The sequence below is a fragment of the Ranitomeya variabilis genome, chromosome 2 (assembly GCF_051348905.1).
Source record: "Ranitomeya variabilis isolate aRanVar5 chromosome 2, aRanVar5.hap1, whole genome shotgun sequence".
In the NCBI taxonomy this organism is placed as follows: domain Eukaryota; kingdom Metazoa; phylum Chordata; class Amphibia; order Anura; family Dendrobatidae; genus Ranitomeya; species Ranitomeya variabilis.
The window spans coordinates 253765065-253784124 of record NC_135233.1 but is presented as its reverse complement, the minus strand read 5'-3'; the positions used below and the strand labels follow the sequence as shown (position 1 = coordinate 253784124).

At 47.0% G+C, this 19060-nt stretch overlaps 2 protein-coding genes across 3 annotated transcripts in view; one reads left to right on the top strand and one right to left on the bottom strand.

The window, feature by feature from the left end:
* DDX31 (DEAD-box helicase 31) overlaps positions 1–9361 on the bottom strand; it is a 66456-nt gene extending 57095 nt beyond the window's left edge. The window contains exon 1 of the mRNA XM_077284646.1: positions 9335–9361. Coding sequence (XP_077140761.1) covers positions 9335–9346 — 12 coding nt within the window. The 5' untranslated portion in view covers positions 9347–9361. The remainder of the gene's footprint in view (positions 1–9334) is intronic.
* The window catches only part of GTF3C4 (general transcription factor IIIC subunit 4), a 61323-nt gene that overhangs the window by 15844 nt on the left and 26419 nt on the right, over positions 1–19060 (top strand). Inside the window, exon 1 of one of the 2 annotated variants that reach the window (XM_077284642.1) lies at positions 9338–9737. The exons of the other annotated variant lie outside the window; for it this stretch is intronic. Coding sequence (XP_077140757.1) covers positions 9471–9737 — 267 coding nt within the window. The 5' untranslated portion in view covers positions 9338–9470. Of the gene's footprint in view, positions 1–9337; positions 9738–19060 lie in introns of those variants that run through there. 2 annotated transcript variants of the gene reach the window in all.

The following is a 19060-nucleotide window of genomic DNA, read 5'->3' as shown; positions in this document are numbered from 1 at the left end:
GCAGAGGAAAAGACAGTCCTGGCTCACCTCTAGAGAAATTTTCCCAAAAGGCAGACAGAGACCCCCACATATATTGGCGGTGATTTTAGATGAAATGACAAACGTAGTATGAAAATAGGTTTAGCAAAATCGAGGTCCGCTTTCTAGATAGCAGGAAGACAGAAAGGACACTTTCATGGTCAGCAGAAAACCCTATCAAAACACCATCCAGAAATTCCTTTAAGACTCTAGCATTAACTCATAACACCAGAGTGGCAATTTCCGATCACAAGAGCTTTCCAGACACAGTAACGAAACAGCAGCTGTGAACAGGAACAAAATGCAAAAACACACAAGGACAAAAGTCCAACTTAGCTGGGAGTTGTCTAGTAGCAGGAACAAGCACAGAAGGCTTCTGATTACATTGTTGACCGGCAAGAAACTGACAGAGGAGCAAGGTTATATAGCGACTCCCACATACTGATAGGAGCAGGTGAACAGAGGGGATGATGCACACAAGTTCAATTCCACAAGTGGCCACCGGGGGAGCCCAGAATCCAATTTCACAACAGTACCCCCCCCCTCAAGGAGGGGGCACCGAACCCTCACCAGAACCACCAGGGCGATCAGGATGAGCCCTATGAAAGGCACGGACAAGATCGGAGGCATGAACATCAGAGGCAGTGACCCAAGAATTATCCTCCTGACCGTATCCCTTCCATTTGACCAGATACTGGAGTCTCCGTCTGGAAACACGAGAGTCTAAGATCTTTTCCACAACGTACTCCAACTCACCCTCAACCAACACCGGAGCAGGAGGCTCAACGGAAGGCACAACCGGTACCTCATACCTGCGCAACAATGACCGATGAAAAACATTATGAATCGAAAAGGATGCAGGGAGGTCCAAACGGAAGGACACAGGGTTAAGAATCTCCAATATCTTGTACGGGCCGATGAACCGAGGCTTAAACTTAGGAGAAGAAACCCTCATAGGGACAAAACGAGAAGACAACCACACCAAGTCCCCAACACAAAGCCGAGGACCAACACGACGACGGCGGTTGGCAAAAAGCTGAGTCTTCTCCTGGGACAACTTCAAATTGTCCACCACCTGCCCCCAAATCTGATGCAACCTCTCCACCACAGCATCCACTCCAGGACAATCCGAAGATTCCACTTGACCGGAGGAAAATCGAGGATGAAACCCCAAATTACAGAAAAACGGGGACACCAAGGTGGCAGAGCTGGCCCGATTATTGAGGGCGAACTCCGCCAAAGGCAAAAAAGCAACCCAATCATCCTGATCCGCAGACACAAAACATCTCAAATATGTCTCCAAGGTCTGATTAGTCCGCTCGGTCTGGCCATTAGTCTGAGGATGGAAAGCAGACGAAAAAGACAAATCTATGCCCATCCTAGCACAGAATGCCCGCCAAAATCTAGACACGAATTGGGTCCCTCTGTCAGAAACGATATTCTCAGGAATACCATGCAAACGAACAACATTTTGAAAAAACAGAGGAACCAACTCGGAAGAAGAAGGCAACTTAGGCAAGGGAACCAGATGGACCATCTTAGAGAAACGGTCACACACCACCCAGATGACAGACATCTTCTGAGAAACAGGCAGATCCGAAATAAAATCCATCGAGATGTGCGTCCAAGGCCTCTTCGGGATAGGCAAGGGCAACAACAATCCACTAGCCCGAGAACAACAAGGCTTGGCCCGAGCACAAACGTCACAAGACTGCACAAAGCCTCGCACATCTCGTGACAGGGAAGGCCACCAGAAGGACCTTGCCACCAAATCCCTGGTACCAAAGATTCCAGGATGACCTGCCAACGCAGAAGAATGAACCTCAGAGATGACTCTACTGGTCCAATCATCAGGAACAAACAGTCTACCAGGTGGGCAACGATCAGGTCTATCCGCCTGAAACTCCTGCAAGGCCCGCCGCAGGTCTGGAGAAACGGCAGACAATATCACTCCATCTTTAAGGATACCTGTGGGCTCAGAATTACCAGGGGAGTCAGGCTCAAAACTCCTAGAAAGGGCATCCGCCTTAACATTCTTAGAACCCGGTAGGTACGACACCACAAAATTAAACCGAGAGAAAAACAACGACCAGCGCGCCTGTCTAGGATTCAGGCGCCTGGCAGACTCAAGGTAAATTAAATTTTTGTGGTCAGTCAATACCACCACCTGATGTCTGGCCCCCTCAAGCCAGTGACGCCACTCCTCAAAAGCCCACTTCATGGCCAAAAGCTCCCGATTCCCAATATCATAATTCCGCTCGGCGGGCGAAAATTTACGGGAAAAAAAAGCACAAGGTCTCATCACGGAGCAGTCGGAACTTCTCTGCGACAACACCGCCCCAGCTCCGATTTCAGAAGCGTCGACCTCAACCTGAAAAGGAAGAGCAACATCAGGCTGACGCAACACTGGGGCAGAAGAAAAGCGGCGCTTGAGCTCCCGAAAGGCCTCCACAGCATCAGGGGACCAATCAGCAACATCAGCACCCTTCTTAGTCAAATCAGTCAATGGTTTTACAACATCAGAAAAACCAGCAATAAATCGACGATAAAAGTTAGCAAAGCCCAAAAATTTCTGAAGACTCTTAAGAGAAGAGGGTTGCGTCCAATCACCAATAGCCTGAACCTTGACAGGATCCATCTCGATGGAAGAGGGGGAAAAAATGTATCCCAAGAAAGAAATCTTTTGAACCCCAAAAACACACTTAGAACCCTTCACACACAAGGAATTAGACCGCAAAACCTGAAAAACCCTCCTGACCTGCTGGACATGAGAGTCCCAGTCATCCGAAAAAATCAGAATATCATCCAGATACACAATCATAAATTTATCCAAATAATCGCGGAAAATGTCATGCATAAAGGACTGGAAGACTGAAGGGGCATTTGAAAGACCAAAAGGCATCACCAAATACTCAAAATGGCCCTCGGGCGTATTAAATGCGGTTTTCCACTCATCCCCCTGCTTGATTCGCACCACATTATACGCCCCACGGAGATCAATCTTAGAGAACCACTTGGCCCCCTTTATACGAGCAAACAAATCAGTAAGCAGTGGTAACGGATATTGATATTTAACCGTGATTTTATTCAAAAGTCGATAATCAATACACGGCCTCAAAGAGCCGTCTTTCTTAGACACAAAGAAAAAAACGGCTCCTAAGGGAGATGACGAAGGACGAATATGTCCCTTTTCCAAGGACTCCTTTATATATTCTCGCATAGCAGCGTGTTCAGGCACAGACAGATTAAATAAACGACCCTTAGGGTATTTACTACCCGGAATCAAGTCTATGGCACAATCGCACTCCCGGTGCGGAGGTAGTGAACCAACCTTGGGTTCTTCAAAAACGTCACGAAAGTCAGACAAGAATTCAGGAATCTCAGAGGGAATAGATGATGAAATGGAAACCAAAGGTACGTCCCCATGAGTTCCTTTACATCCCCAGCTTAACACAGACATAGCTCTCCAGTCGAGGACTGGGTTATGAGATTGCAGCCATGGCAATCCCAGCACCAAAACATCATGTAGATTATACAGCACCAGAAAGCGAATAACCTCCTGGTGATCCGGATTAACACGCATAGTCACTTGTGTCCAGTATTGTGGTTTATTACTAGCCAATGGGGTGGAGTCAATCCCTTTCAGAGGTATCGGAGCCTCCAGTGGCTCCAAATCATACCCACAGCGTTTGGCAAAGGACCAATCCATAAGACTCAAAGCAGCGCCAGAGTCGACATAGGCGTCCGCGGTAATAGATGACAAAGAACAAATCAGGGTCACAGATAGAATAAACTTAGACTGTAAAGTGCTAATTGAAACAGACTTGTCAGGCTTCTTAGTACGCTTAAAGCATGCTGATATAACATGAGTAGAATCACCACAATAGAAGCACAACCCATTTTTTCGTCTAAAATTCTGCCGCTCGCTTCTGGACAGAATTCTATCACATTGCATATTTTCTGGCGTTTTCTCAGTAGACACCGCCAAATGGTGCACAGGTTTGCGCTCCCGCAGACGCCTATCGATCTGAATAGCCATCGTCATGGACTCATTCAGACTCGCAGGCACAGGGAACCCCACCATAACATCCTTAATGGCATCAGAGAGACCTTCTCTGAAAATCGCCGCCAGGGCGCACTCATTCCACTGAGTAAGCACAGACCATTTGCGGAATTTTTGGCAGTATATTTCAGCTTCATCTTGCCCCTGAGACAAGGACATCAAGGCCTTTTCCGCCTGAAGCTCTAAATGAGGTTCCTCATAAAGCAACCCCAAGGCCAGAAAAAACGCATCCACATTGAGCAACGCAGGATCCCCTGGTGCCAATGCAAAAGCCCAGTCTTGAGGGTCGCCCCGGAGCAAGGAAATTACAATCCTGACCTGCTGTGCAGGGTCTCCGGCAGAGCGAGACTTCAGGGACAAAAACAATTTGCAATTATTTTTAAAATTTTGAAAGTGAGATCTATTCCCCGAGAAGAATTCAGGCAAAGGAATTCTAGGCTCAGACATAGGTGCATGAACAACAAAATCTTGCAAATTTTGTACCTTTGTGGCGAGATTATTCAAACCTGTAGCTACACTCTGAAGATCCATTTGAAACAGGTGAACACAGAGCCATTCAAGGATTAGAAGGAGAGAAAGAGAGGAAGGCTGCAGTATAGGCAGACTAGCAAGTGATTCAATTAAGAGCACACTCAGAACTAGAGGAAAAAAAAAAAAAAAAATTGTAGCAGACTTCTTTTTTCTCTCCTTTCTCAGCCAGTAATTTAACCCTTTTTTGGTCCGGTCAAACTGTCATGATTCTCAATGGCGAGAGAACATAGCCCAGCATATATGAGAACTAGCTCTTGGAAGATGGAAACTATACTGACCATGAACTAAACCTGCCGCACAACTAGAAGTGGCCGGGTAGCATGCCTACGTTTTTTAACCCTAGATGCCCAGCGCCAGCCGGAGAACTACCTAATCCTAGCAGAGGAAAAGACAGTCCTGGCTCACCTCTAGAGAAATTTTCCCAAAAGGCAGACAGAGACCCCCACATATATTGGCGGTGATTTTAGATGAAATGACAAACGTAGTATGAAAATAGGTTTAGCAAAATCGAGGTCCGCTTTCTAGATAGCAGGAAGACAGAAAGGACACTTTCATGGTCAGCAGAAAACCCTATCAAAACACCATCCAGAAATTCCTTTAAGACTCTAGCATTAACTCATAACACCAGAGTGGCAATTTCCGATCACAAGAGCTTTCCAGACACAGTAACGAAACAGCAGCTGTGAACAGGAACAAAATGCAAAAACACACAAGGACAAAAGTCCAACTTAGCTGGGAGTTGTCTAGTAGCAGGAACAAGCACAGAAGGCTTCTGATTACATTGTTGACCGGCAAGAAACTGACAGAGGAGCAAGGTTATATAGCGACTCCCACATACTGATAGGAGCAGGTGAACAGAGGGGATGATGCACACAAGTTCAATTCCACAAGTGGCCACCGGGGGAGCCCAGAATCCAATTTCACAACACACTGCCCTATGAGCTGTTTTTTTGTGTTTGCAGACTTGGTATGTATTTTTGAGACCCTCTGCCATTGGCGTCATAACAGGCTTCATACTGTATGTGGGGGGAATGTACTCTGTGGGTATCATACTGTATGTGGGGGAATGTACTGTGAGGGCATCATACTGTATGTGGGGGAATGTACTCTGTGGGTATCATACTGTATGTGGGGGAATGTACTGTGAGGGCATCATACTGTATGTGGGAGAATGTACTGTGAGGACATCATACTGTATGTGGGGGAATGTACTGTGAGGACATCATACTGTATGCGGGGGAATGTACTGTGAGGGCATCATACTGTATGTGGAGGAATGTACTGTCGGGGCATCATACTGTATGCGGGGGAATGTACTGTGAGGGCATCATACTGTATGTGGGGGAATGTACTGTGAGGACATCATACTGTATGTGGGGGAATGTACTGTGAGGACATCATACTTTATGTGTGGGAATGTACTGTGAAGGCATCATACTGTATGTGGGGGGAATGTACTGTGAGGACATCATACTTTATGTGGGGGAATGTACTGTGGGGACATCATACTGTATGTGGGGGAATGTACTGTGAGGACATCATACTTTATGTGGGGGAATGTACTGTGGGGACATCATACTGTATGTGGGGGAATGTACTGTGAGGACATCATACTTTATGTGTGGGAATGTACTGTGAAGGCATCATACTGTATGTGGGGAAATGCACTGTGAGGGCATCATACTGTATGTGGGGGAATGTACTGTAGGGGCCATTATACTGTACTAGATGGTGGCCCGATTCCAATGCATCGGGTATTCTAGAATATGTATGTTGTTAATTTATGAAGTTTTCAGAATAATGCAATTTATACACAGGATTCGGCCGGCCGCGACCATTTAGCGAAGCATGATTCAAATTCCGCGCCAATTCGCGGGCGGACTGCGACTGTCGCTGATTGTTCGTGGCCGGGCATGACCAATCAGTGAAGCCAGGGCCTGCTCCAGGTTTTTGAGGGCCCCGGGCAAAAGAGTCTCAGTGGGCCCCCCTCTTTAACACATACCACAATTCATGATGCACAGATACAGCAGAGAAATGTAGCACAGCCAAGTAGCGTATAACACAGTCCATGTAGCATATAGCACAGGCCACGTATTATATAGCACAGGCAACATAGTATATAGCACAGGCCACGTAGTATATAACACAGCCCACGTAGTATATAACACAGCCCACGCAGCATATAGCACATCCCACGTAGCATATAGCACAGGCACGTAGCATATAACACAGCCACGTAGCATATAGCACAGCCACGTAGTATATAGCACAGCCACGTAGTATATAACACAGCCCACGTAGTATATAACACAGCCATGTAGTATATAACACAGCCCACATAGTATATAACACAGCCACGTAGTATATTGCCCAGGCACATAGTATATAGCACAGCCCACATAGTAAATAGCACAGCCCATGTAGTATATAGCACAGCTACGTAGTATATAACACAGCCCATGTGGTATATAGCACAGCCACGTAGTATATAGCACAGCCACATAGTATATAGCACAGCCCCATAGTATATAACACATCCATGTAGTATATAACACAGCCCACATAGTATATAACACAGCCACGTAGTATATTGCCCAGGCACATAGTATATAGCACAGCCCACGTAGTATATAGCACAGCCACATAGTATATAGCACAGCTACGTAGTATATAACACAGCCCATGTGGTATATAGCACAGCCACGTAGTATATAGCACAGCCGCGTAGTATATAGCACAGCCCACGTACTATATAGCACAGCCCACGTACTATATAGCACAGCCCACGTACTAAATAGCACAGACACGTAGTATATTGCCCAGCCACGTAATATATTGCCCAGCCACGTAGTATATTGCCCAGCCACGTAGTATATTGCCCAGCCACGTAGTATATTGCTCAGCCACGTAGTATATAGCACAGATATGTAGTATATAGCACAGCCCACCCAGTATCTAACACAGCCCACATAGTATATAGCAATGTGGGCACCATATCTCTGTTAAAAAAAGAATTAAAATGAAAAATAATTATATACTCACTTTCCGTCGGCCCCCGGATCCAGCTGAGGCATTTACCGATGCTCCTCGCGACGCTCCGGTCCCAAGAGTGCATTGCGGTCTCGTGAGATGACGTAGCGGTCTCGCGAGACCGCTACGTCATCATCTTGCGAGACCGCAATGCATGGACCGGTCACCGGAGAGTCACGAGGAGCGGGAAAGGCCTGGGCTGGATCCGGAAGGTGAGTATATAATGATTTTTTTTTATTATTATTTTTAACATTAGATCCCGCGGCAATGTCACTGATTGGTCGCGCCGGCTGGTCGCGAGCAATCAGCGAAGCGGGATTTAAATCCCGCGTCAATATCTCCCAATCAGCGAAGTGTGATTTAAATCCCGCGCCAATGTTGCTGATTGGTCGCACCGGCTGGTCGCGACCAATCAGCGAAGCGGTGGGACCGGAGCATTGCGAGCTGCAGGAAAAGCTGCTGCGGAGGTGACGGAATGTGAGAATATCACAATTTTTTATTTTTTTTAACATTATATCTTTTTAGGCTATGTGCACACATTCAGGTTTTTTCGCGTTTTTTTCACGATAAAAACGCTATAAAAACTCATTAAAAACGCATACATTATGCATCCTATCATTTAGAATGCATTCTGCATGTTTTGTGCACATGGTGCGTTTTTTTCCGCGAAAAACACGCATTGCTGTAAAAAAAGCAGCATGTTCATTAATTTTGCGGTTCCCTTTAACAGACTGCGTTATGCCGCGGTGTAACGCAGTCGGTTTAACGGACTGCTACAACGCTATGTTGGCGGCGGGCGCTGACTGGGGGGGGGGGGGGAGTATAGACGGGGCACTGACTGCAGGGGAGTAGAGAGCAGTCGGACTGTGCCTGTCGCTCCCAAGAGTGCATTGCGGTCTCGCGAGATGTTAATGTGCTGTGTTAATGACCGCTATGTCATCATCTCGCGAGACCGCAATGCATGGACCGGTCACCGGAGCGTCGCGAGGAGCGGGAGAGGCCTGGGCTGGATCCGGAAGGTGAGTATATAATGATTTTTTATATTTTTTTAAATTATTTTTAACATTAGATCTTTTTACTATTGATGGTGCATAGGCAGCCTCAATAGTAAAAAGTTGGTCACACAGGATTAATAGCAGCGGTAAGGGAGTGCGTTACACCGTTGCATAACGCGGTCCATTACCGCTGCCATTAACCCTGTGTGAGGGCACTGACTGCGGGGAGGAAGGAGCCGCCATTTTTCCGCCGGACTGTGCCCATCGCTGATTGGTCGTGGCTGTTTTGCCGCGACCAATCAGCGACTTGGATTTCCATGACAGACAGAGGCCGCGACCAATGAATATCCGTGACAGACAGACAGACAGAAGTGACCCTCAGACAATTATATAGTAGATTAGGGCCGCACATATAATCGTAGACCTAAGAGCAGACGCCCAGAGTCCATTACTCCCGTCTGGGACAGTACGATTTCTTGCTACATATGTGACCTGTCAGATCTGCCGCCTGATGAGAAACATTTATCATTTGGGGACATTTTATAAATGCACCGTGTGCTCATATTTGCTGCCATTAACGGGTGTTGCCCATAGCAACTAGATATTTCCATTCATATTCACCCTGCAACCAATGAAATCGTTGCTTTCATAGGTTACCGAGTGCTGCATATATAAAAGAAGGAATCTGATTGGTTACTATGGATAGCATCTTCCATGCGTAGTACACTGAGAGGCGCATGCGCGGGCAGTCCGGTCTCCATGGCGGCGGGGTCCTGTCTCAATGCTTGTCGCGTTGTGATGACGTCGCCTCGTATAGACGGTAACGGGTGAAGATGTCAGTAGCCCAGCCGCCGCCTGTGGAGCAGGAGCCGTGTCCGAGCTTCCGTCTGACGGTCACTAAGCGGGAGCCGGCGGTGAGGCTGCTGCACCCTGTGACTGGGCTGGAGCCGCTGTCGTGGTCGGAGGATCACCGGCTGGCGGTGTGCACCAGCAATAACGTGTCGGTGCTGGAGCAGGTGTGTGACATCCACAGCGGCGGCCCCCAGCTGTCCCTGCACCGCACCTGTGTGCCCGCCCCGCAGAAGACCTGCGTCCTCCGGGTAGGTGACGCCGACACCAGGCCTCTAGTGTGTGGGAGGAGCCGGCTGGAGCCCAGCTGTAGGGTAAACGCTGCACAGTGGAGGGGATTTCTAGAAACCCCATGTCCACTATGTGTGCACACAGATGCCCACCAACCACCCATGGAGACGGACATGCGGCTCGTCTTTCCAGACTGCAGCACGTCTATTTATCTTGCAGAGACGCTCAGTTTCCCGCAAGATAAATTTCACCCATACAATGCATTGGACGCAGAGGATTCGTACGGATCAGTGATCACATGCGGATTCCCCTGCATTCAATAGACGGCAGCGCTCTGGATGCAGCACATGTTCTCTGCCGTCTATTGAACGCAGGTGACTCTGCATGTGATGACTGAACCGTGCGGAATCACCACGTCCAATGCATTGTATGGGTGAAATTTTTCTTGCGGAGACAAAGATAAATTGACATGCTGCAGTCTGGAAAGATGCGCCATATGTCCGTCTCCGCAGGAGTCTGTGGACACATAGTGGGCATGGGATTTCTTGAAACCTCGTCCCCTATGCTGTAACATCTGGATGCTGCACAAGTACACGTCAAACCCGCAGCAACTCCGGACCGTGGGCACGTACCCTTACCATCAGCCGAATGGCGCAAGCTGGTGCTCATTTCCTGGGGCTGGACTCTATAAATCACAGCCACCTGCCGGAGGAGTCAGCAGTGAAGAGATGGCTGCGCCGTTCACCCATCCGCCAGAGCTCTGCAGCATGTGATGGGGTGCAGCGGTAAGGTGACTTGTACAGCACATCATTGGATGCTTTTCTTATGACGTGCAGCTTAAAGGGAATCGGTTCATCTGCAGGATAACATTGTTATGATGCTGTACAGTGCCTGCACAATCTTTATTCTCCCAGCCAGCTTCAGTTTCAGTCATAGGGGTGGGGTGCTGGTTCAGTCACTGCTCTGAGTATACAGAGCGGCTGCTGTGAGCGCTCCCCTGGTCCTGACTGACAGCCGGCCGCAATGTAGAGCCAGTGACAGTCAGGACAGGGGTCGGTTACAGCAGCCGCTCTGTATACTCAGAGCAGTGACTGAACCAGCACCCCACCCCTATGACTGAACCGAATGCTGGCTGGGAGAATAAAGATTGTTTTCTCCCTGCTGCATTCGGGTATGTGTAGGCACCAGTCATCATAACAATGCTGTTAACCTGCAGATTAACCCCCTCCTCAATGCAGGGTTCACTAACACCTCTCAGACAGGTGTCTGTCCAGCCTCTGCAAGAAGACTTCCATTGAAGGAGAACTCACCACCTCTCGTGGCAGCCTGTTCCATTCATTGATCACCCTCAGTGTCAAAAAGTTTTCTTTTCTAATATCATCTAATCTGTGTCTTCTCCCTTTCAGTTTCATTCTATTGCGTCTTGTGTTTCCATGTGCAAATGAGAATAAGGATGATCCCTCTACACCAGGGTTCCACAACTCCGGTCCTCAAGAGCCACCAACACATCATGTTTTCAGGATTTCCTTAGTATTGCACAGGTGATAATTGCTTCACCTGGACAGGCAAGCATTCAATCACCTGTGCAATACTAAGGAAATCCTGAAAACATGATGTGTTGGTGGCTCTTGAGGACCGGAGTTGGGGAACCCTGCTCTACACTGACCTCCCTTCAGATATTTGTACACAGCTATTAAGTCTTCTCTTAGTCTTCTTTTTTTTGCAAGTTAAACATTCCCAGACCCTTTAACCGTTTCCCATAGGACATACTTCGCAGTCTGCTCACCAACCTGGTAGCTCTTCTCTGAACTTGCTCCAGCTTTTCAATGTCTTTTTTTAACCCCTTCCCGACCTGTGATGCCACGTATGCGTCATGAAAGTCGGTGCCAATCCGACCTGTGATGCATATGCTGCGTCACAGAATGATCGCGTTCCTGCAGATCGGGTGAAAGGGTTAACTCAAATTTCACCCCGACCTGCAGGGACGGGGGAGTGGTACTTCAGCCCGGGGAAGGGCGGGGGGGTGACTTTGCCCCCACGTGGCTATGATCGCTCTGATTGGCTGTTTCAGTTTCAACAGCCAATCAGAGCAATTTGTAATATTTCACCTATGAAACTTGGTGAAATATTACAATCCAGCCATGGCCGATGCTGCAATATCATCGGCCACGGCTGGAGACCCCGATCTGCCACCGACTGACAGCGGCGATCTGCCGCCGCCGTCAGTCTTTCCTCCCCTCCGCGCCCCTGTCCTCCCCTCCGCCCCCCCGCTGTCCGATTCCAACCCCCCCATACTTACCAAGCCCCGGTGTCCCTCCATCTTCTATGGGCGCTGCCATCTTCCAAAATGGCGGGTGCAGTGCGCCTGCCGAATTGGCAGCCAGATTCATTCCAGGTACATTTTGATCACTGTGATAGGTTCTATCACAGTGATCAAAATAAAAAAATAGTAAATAAACTATTATCACCCCCATAGGTAGGGAACATAATAAAATAAAGGGTTAGAATTAGGGTTGGGATTTCAATTAGGGTTAGAATTAGGCTATGTGCACACGGTGCGGATTGGCCGCTGTGGATTCGAGGCAGTTTTCCATCACGTCTACAGTACCATGTAAACCTATGGAAAACCAAATCCGCTGTGCCCATGGGGCGGAAAATGCAGTGCGGAAATGCTGCGTTGTATTTTTCGCAGCATGTCAATTCTTTGTGAGGATTCCGTGGCGATCTACACCTGTTCCTCAATACGAATCCGCAGGTGAAATCCGCACAAAAAACACTGGAAATTCGCTGTATACCTGCGGATTTTTCAAAAACGGTGTGGAAAAATCTGCACACGAATCCGCAACGTGGGCACATAGCGTTAGGGTTGGAATTGGGGTTAGGGGTATGTTGGGGTTAGGGTTATGGTTAGGGTTGGGATTAGGGTTAGGGGTGTGTTGGGGTTAGGGTTGGGATTAGGGTTAGGGGTGTGTTGGGGTTAGGGTTGGGATTAGGGTTAGGGGTGTGTTGGGGTTAGGGTTGGGGTTAGGGGTGTGTTGGGGTTAGGGTTGGGATTAGGGTCATGGTTAGGGGCGTGTTGGAGTTAGAATTGAGGAGTTTCCAATGTTTAGTCACATCAGGGGGTCTCCAAACGCTACATGGCGCCACCATTGATTCCAGCCAATCTTGCATTCAATAAGTCAAATCGTGCTCCCTCCCTTCCGAGCCCCGACGTGCGCCTAAACAGTGGTTTACCCAAACATATGGGGCATAAGCGTACTCAGGAAAAATTGCACAACAACTTTGGGGGTCTAATCTCTCTTGTTACCCTTGGAAAAATAAAAAAATGGGGGCTAAAAAATTATTTTTGTGGAAAAAAAAAAGATTTTTTATTTTCATGGCCCTGCGTTATAAACTTCTGTGAAGCACTTGGGGGTTCAAAGTGCTCAACCCACATCTAGATAAGTTCCTTGGGGGGTCTAGTTTCCAAAATGGTGTCACTTGTGGGGGAGCTCCAATGTTTAGGCACACAGGGGCTCTCCAAACGCGACATGGCGTCCGCTAACGATTGGAAATAATTTTTCATTCATAAAGTCAAATGGCGCTCCTTCCCTTCCGAGCCTTGCCGTGTGCCCAAACAGTGGTTTACCCCCACATGTGAGGTATCGGTGTACTCAGGAGAAATTGCCCAACAAATTATATTATCCATTTTATCCTGTAGCCCATGTGAAAATAAAAAAATTGAGGCTAAAAGAAAAAAAAGTACTTTTTCATTTTTACGGATCAATTTGTGAAGCACCTGGGGGTTCAATGTGCTCACTATGCATCTAGATAAGTTCCTTTGGGGGTCTAGTTTCCAAAATGGGGGTCACTCGTGTGGGGGAGCTCCAATCTTTAGGCACACGGGGGCTCTCCAAACGCGACATGGTGTCCGCTAAAGATTGGAGCCAATTTTTAATTCAAAAAGTCAAATGGCGCTCCTTCCCTTCCAAGCCCTGTCGTGCACACAAACAGTGGTCTCTCCCCACATATGGGGTATCGGCGTACTCAGGACAAATTGGACAACATCTTTCAGGGTCCAGTTTCTCCTTTTACCCTTGGGAAAATAAAAAAAAATTGTTGCTAAAAGATCGTTTTTGTGACTAAAAAGTTAATTGTTCATTTTTTCCTTCCATGTTGCTTCTGCTACTGTGAAACACCTGAAGGGTTAATAAACTTCTTGAATGTGGTTTTGAGGACCTTGAGGGGTGCAGTTTTTAGAATGATGTCACTTTTGGGTATTTTCAGCCATATAGACCTCTCAAACTGACTTCATATGTGAGGTGGTCCCTAAAAAAAAAAAATGGTTTTGTTAATTTTATTGTAAAAATGAGAAATCACTGGTCAAATTTTAACCCTTATAACTTCCTAGCAAAACAAAATGTTTCCAAAATTCTGCTGATGTAAAGTAGACGTGGTAAAATGTTATTTATTAACTATTTTGTGTCACATAACTCTCTGGTTTAACAATAAAAATTTGGAAATTGTGAAATTTTCAAAAATTTCGCCAAATTTCCGTTTTTTTCCACAAATAAACGCAAAAATTATCAACCTAAATTTAGCACTAACATGAAGCCCAATTTGTCACGAAAAAAACATTCTCAGAATCGCTAGGATCCATTGAAGCGTTCTTGAGTTATTACCTCATAAAGGGACACTGGTCAGAATTGCAAAAAATGGCCAGGTCATTAAGGTCAAAATAGGCTGGGTCATGAAGGGGTTAAAATGTGGTGCCCAGAACTCCGAACTATCCCTCCTAGCTTTGTATCCTCCGCAAGTTTCATTACGGTAGTTTACCTTCAGTTCCCTTATCGAGATCATTTATAAAAATAGTCTTTGAAAAGAGAAAAAAGTGAACTGCACCAGAATGGTCTTATTCACACTTTGCATTTAATGCTGTAATCCTAAGTAAACTGTATGTATACACAGCATGTTCAACTGATGTTCAGTGCTCAGCAAAGAAAGAACATTACTATAGTCAATACAAAAAAGAAAGGCTTCCTGCAATCATCACGTTGGGAAGGATATCAGTTATTTTATTTCATCTGTGTGACAAAATACTTTGAGGACATGCAGGCTTGGGAGGCATGCAGGGAGTGCAAGGGTGGACGTTTGCCGTTTTGCGTAAATCGCTTCAACGGCTCCAGCCTGCATGTCCTCAACAAAGTTTTTTGTCGCACAGATGAAATATAATAACTTTGAAATCCTTCCCAACGTGGTGAAAGCAGCAAGCCTTTCTTTTTTGCATCATTTATAAAGTGTTGAACAACACTAGGGCCAGGACAGAGCCTTGTGGTACGCCACATGAAACACTCTCTTCTAATTGGATGTGCAAGCAATGTTCTTGTACATAGGGGCAGTATTATAGTAGTTATATTCTTGTACATAGGGGGCAGTATTATAGTAGTTAGTTATATGAACAAGTTTGGGCACCCCTATTAATCTTAAGCTTAATGTTTTATAAAAATATTTTTTTTTGCAACAGCTATTTCAGTTTCATATATCTAATAACTGTTGGATACAGTAATGTTTCTGCCTTGAAATGAGGTTTATTTTACTAACAGAAAATGTGCAATCTGCATTCAAACAAAATCTGACAGGTGCATAAGTATGGGCACCCTTATCATTTTCTTGTTTTAAATACCCCTACCTACTTTTTACTGACTTACTAAAGCACTTTTTTTGGTTTTGTAACCTCATTGAGCTTTGAACTTCATAGCCAGGTGTATGCAATCATGAGAAAAGCTACTTAAAGTGGCCACTTGCAAGTTGTTCTCCTGTTTGAATCTCCTCTGAAGAGTGGCATCATGGGCTCCTCAAAACAACTGTCAAATGATCTGAAAACAAAGATTATTCAACATAGTTGTTCAGGGGAAGGATACAAAAAGCTGTCTAAGAGATTTAACCTGTCAATTTCCACTGTGAGGAACATAGTAAGGAAATGGAAGAACACAGGTACAGTTCTTGTTAAGGCCAGAAGTGGCAGGCCAAGAAAAACATCAAAAAGGCAGAGAAGAAGAATGGTGAGTAGTGTTGAGCGATACCTTCCGATATCGGAAAGTATCGGCCGATACCGGCAAAATATCGGATCTCGCCGATACCGATACCCGATACCAATGCAAGTCAATGGGACGAAAATATCGGAATTAAAATAAACCCTTTCTTTCCTCGTAGGTTCATTCTACATGAAGGAAAACAACTAAGAATAATGTAGGATGTATTGGGGGAGGTGGCGGAGACATTAAAGGCATAGAGGTTTAGCCCAATAAAATAGAATAGCGGGAAGTTTAATTTTTTTTTTAAGAAGTTCGAAGTTACAAAGATATTGACTATGTTAAGATTTTTTTAATTTTGTCAGATATTGATGTTTCACTACTTCCACGCTCTTCACCCTCTTTTTTACTTCTCCCACACTTTCTTCTTCATCATCATCAGCATCTTTGACATCAACTTCTTCTTCACCTTATTCATCTTCTTCATCTTCTACCTATTTTTTTGTTACATTGTTCATATTCTTTTTATTTAACTATTATTCTTCTTCATATTCAACTTCTTCATCATATTCTTATTTGTGACAGGCATTCCCGTAGTTATCTATAAAAGTTTGAAGATTACACCTTCCGTTCTGCCTGTCACAAAAGAGTTACATTTGTCCGCGTTCAGTTTGGCCTGCAGCATCAGGCTTTATCCAGGGGCACCACGAGGAGGAACGGACTCACCCCCATACACTGCTTAGTCTTCTTCTGCTTATAATTTAGATAATCTTTTGCTCTGATATTTAGTGTTATGCTTAATGTTCTTCTGCTCTTTGTTCTGCAGCCTCTTGTTCTTCTGCTTCTCGGTCTCCCATGTCGTCGTAGTCGTCGTCTCCGGGGTCGTCGTCATCGGGGTGGTCTTCAGGGTCATTGTCTCCAGGGTCGTCGTCATCTCAGTGGTTGTCGTCTCTGGTGTCGTCGTCATCTTAGGGGTGGTCTTCCGGGTCATCGTCTTTAGGGTCTTGAACTTGGAAATGTAGCAGAAGGCCGAGAAACAGCTGATGGAACTGGAACTCGGATGGCTACCCGAAGATCCAAGAGCCAATGGAACTACCGAGGACCAGCTGACGTTACTGGAACCCAGTTACTAAGCAGGAGGTACCCGTGCCTGAAAGCACTACCAAGGACCACCTGACGTTGGTGGAACTCGGATACCCAGAAGGAGGCACCTAAGCCAAAGGCTCTGCCCGGAACCAGCTAACTGTACTGGAACCAGGATGGGGAGCAGAAGGTACAAGAGCAAAAGACACTGCCGAGAACCAGCTGACGGTACTGGAACCCGGATGGGTAGCCGAAGGTCCAAGAGCCAATGGAACTACCGAAGACCAGCTGACGTTACTGGAACCCGGTTACTAAGCAGGAGGTACCCGTGCCTGAAAGCACTACCAAGGACCAACTGACGTTGGTGGAACTCGGATACCCAGAAGGAGACACCTAAGCCAAAGGCTCTACTTGGAACCAGCTGACGGTACTGGAACCTGGATGGGGACCTATTCAAGCTTGTCTTCCTAGAGCCCCAACTAGTGGTGTTGGAGCAAAGGGTCAGCAGGGGGAGCAGAGTGTAGGCCGAAGCCTGCACTGGAGGCATTTGGAGGTCTGTTGTGTCTGCGTGGCGTTTGCAGGACACGATGCCGGCTACACAGCAGGGGAACAGCTGGCGTTGCTGAACCCCACTGACACATTGGCTGGTGTTTTTCTCTGTGCAGCCAGCACTTCCGGGCACCAACTGGCGGTGTTAGAGCCCAGGGTCTGCAGGAGGAGCAGAGTGTAGGCCGAAGCCTAATTGAACCAATTTTAAAGGTAACCTTTAACCCCCCCCTCAGGTGTTACAAACTAGAAGAGCCACACCTTGGGCAGCAGTGGTGCTGCACAAGTCAAAGGTTGCTTTTTTTAATTTTGTTCCTTGCACACGCTGAATGAAACACGTATAACATTTAGCCCCTTATACAGTCAAACTCTAGGAGGCGGGAGTTCCCTTCGTAATGAGATGCAGCTGTCAAAAATACCACCTTGGTGCTGGGCGCGGCCTCCTGAGCGTCGCATTTTGCTGTACAGGAGTCTGCGCTGTCGTGTTATCCCTTGGCTCTGCGCTGTTAGCGCTGCCCGTCTTCTGACATCATTTAATGTCGGCCGGTGCGGTTCGCAATGCCCATGAATCCCAGCCCCGCAGTGTCTTTTCATTAATTCACACTGTTGGGCTGGGATTCATGGCTTTGCGCAGTAAATATGTTCGCCTCTCACTCGTGTCCTTACACCTGCTTCAGACTGTGCGACATCAGCTGATCCCTTATCGCATGCCACGGCCATGAAGCTGTACAGTCTGAAGAAGGCGGAAGGAGATGAGTGACAGGCGAAGATATGCACTGCTCATGCCCATCAATCACACCCTCGCAGTCAAAATAAATAAGACACCGAGGGGCTTTGTCGGCCAGGGCGGCCACAGAGGCGCAGCCAGCCAACCAATGATGTCAGAAGACTGGCAGCGCTACCAAGGGGGTTGCAGCGTGTCATTACAAAGGAAAGTCACACCTCAGGGACGGTTTAATGGTCTCAGGGGACTCATTTAATACGTGTTGAGTTCTACGTGTGCAAGGACAATAACTGAATGAGCCACCTTGTACAAATGCAGCATTACTGCTGTACAAGGTGGCTGTTATACATACAAATGCCTGGGGGGTGGGGGACAGGTTCCCTTCAATTTGAGTTGTTGTGTCTGCGTGCCGTTTGCAGGACACGTTGCCGGCTACACAGCAGGGGCACAGCTGGCGTTACTGAACCCCACTGACACATTGACGGGTGTTTTTCTCTGTGCAGCCAGCACTTCCGAGCACCAACTGGCGGTGTTAGAGCCCAGGGTCAGCAGGAGGAGCAGAGTGTAGGCCGAAGCCTGCACTGGAGGCAGCTTTGTGTCTGCGTGGCGTTTGCAGGACACGTTGCCGGCTACACAGCAGGGGAACAGCTGGCATTGCTGAACCCCACTGACAGTGGCGAGTGTTTTCTCTGTGCAGCCAGCACTTCTGAGCACCAACTGGCGGTGTTAGAGCCCAGGGTCTGCAGGAGGAGCAGAGTGTAGGCCAAAGCCTGTACTGGAGCAAGTTGAAAGTGAACCTTTAACCCCCACCCCAGGCGTTTATTGCTGAAAGAGCCATCTTGTACAGCACTAATGCTGCAAAAGGAAAAGGTGGCTCTTTTAATTATGCTCCTTTCTAAGGCTGAACTAGACACTTATGAAATGTGTCCCTTCACACCGTTAAACCGTCCCGGAGGTGGGACTTTCCTTTGTAATGTGA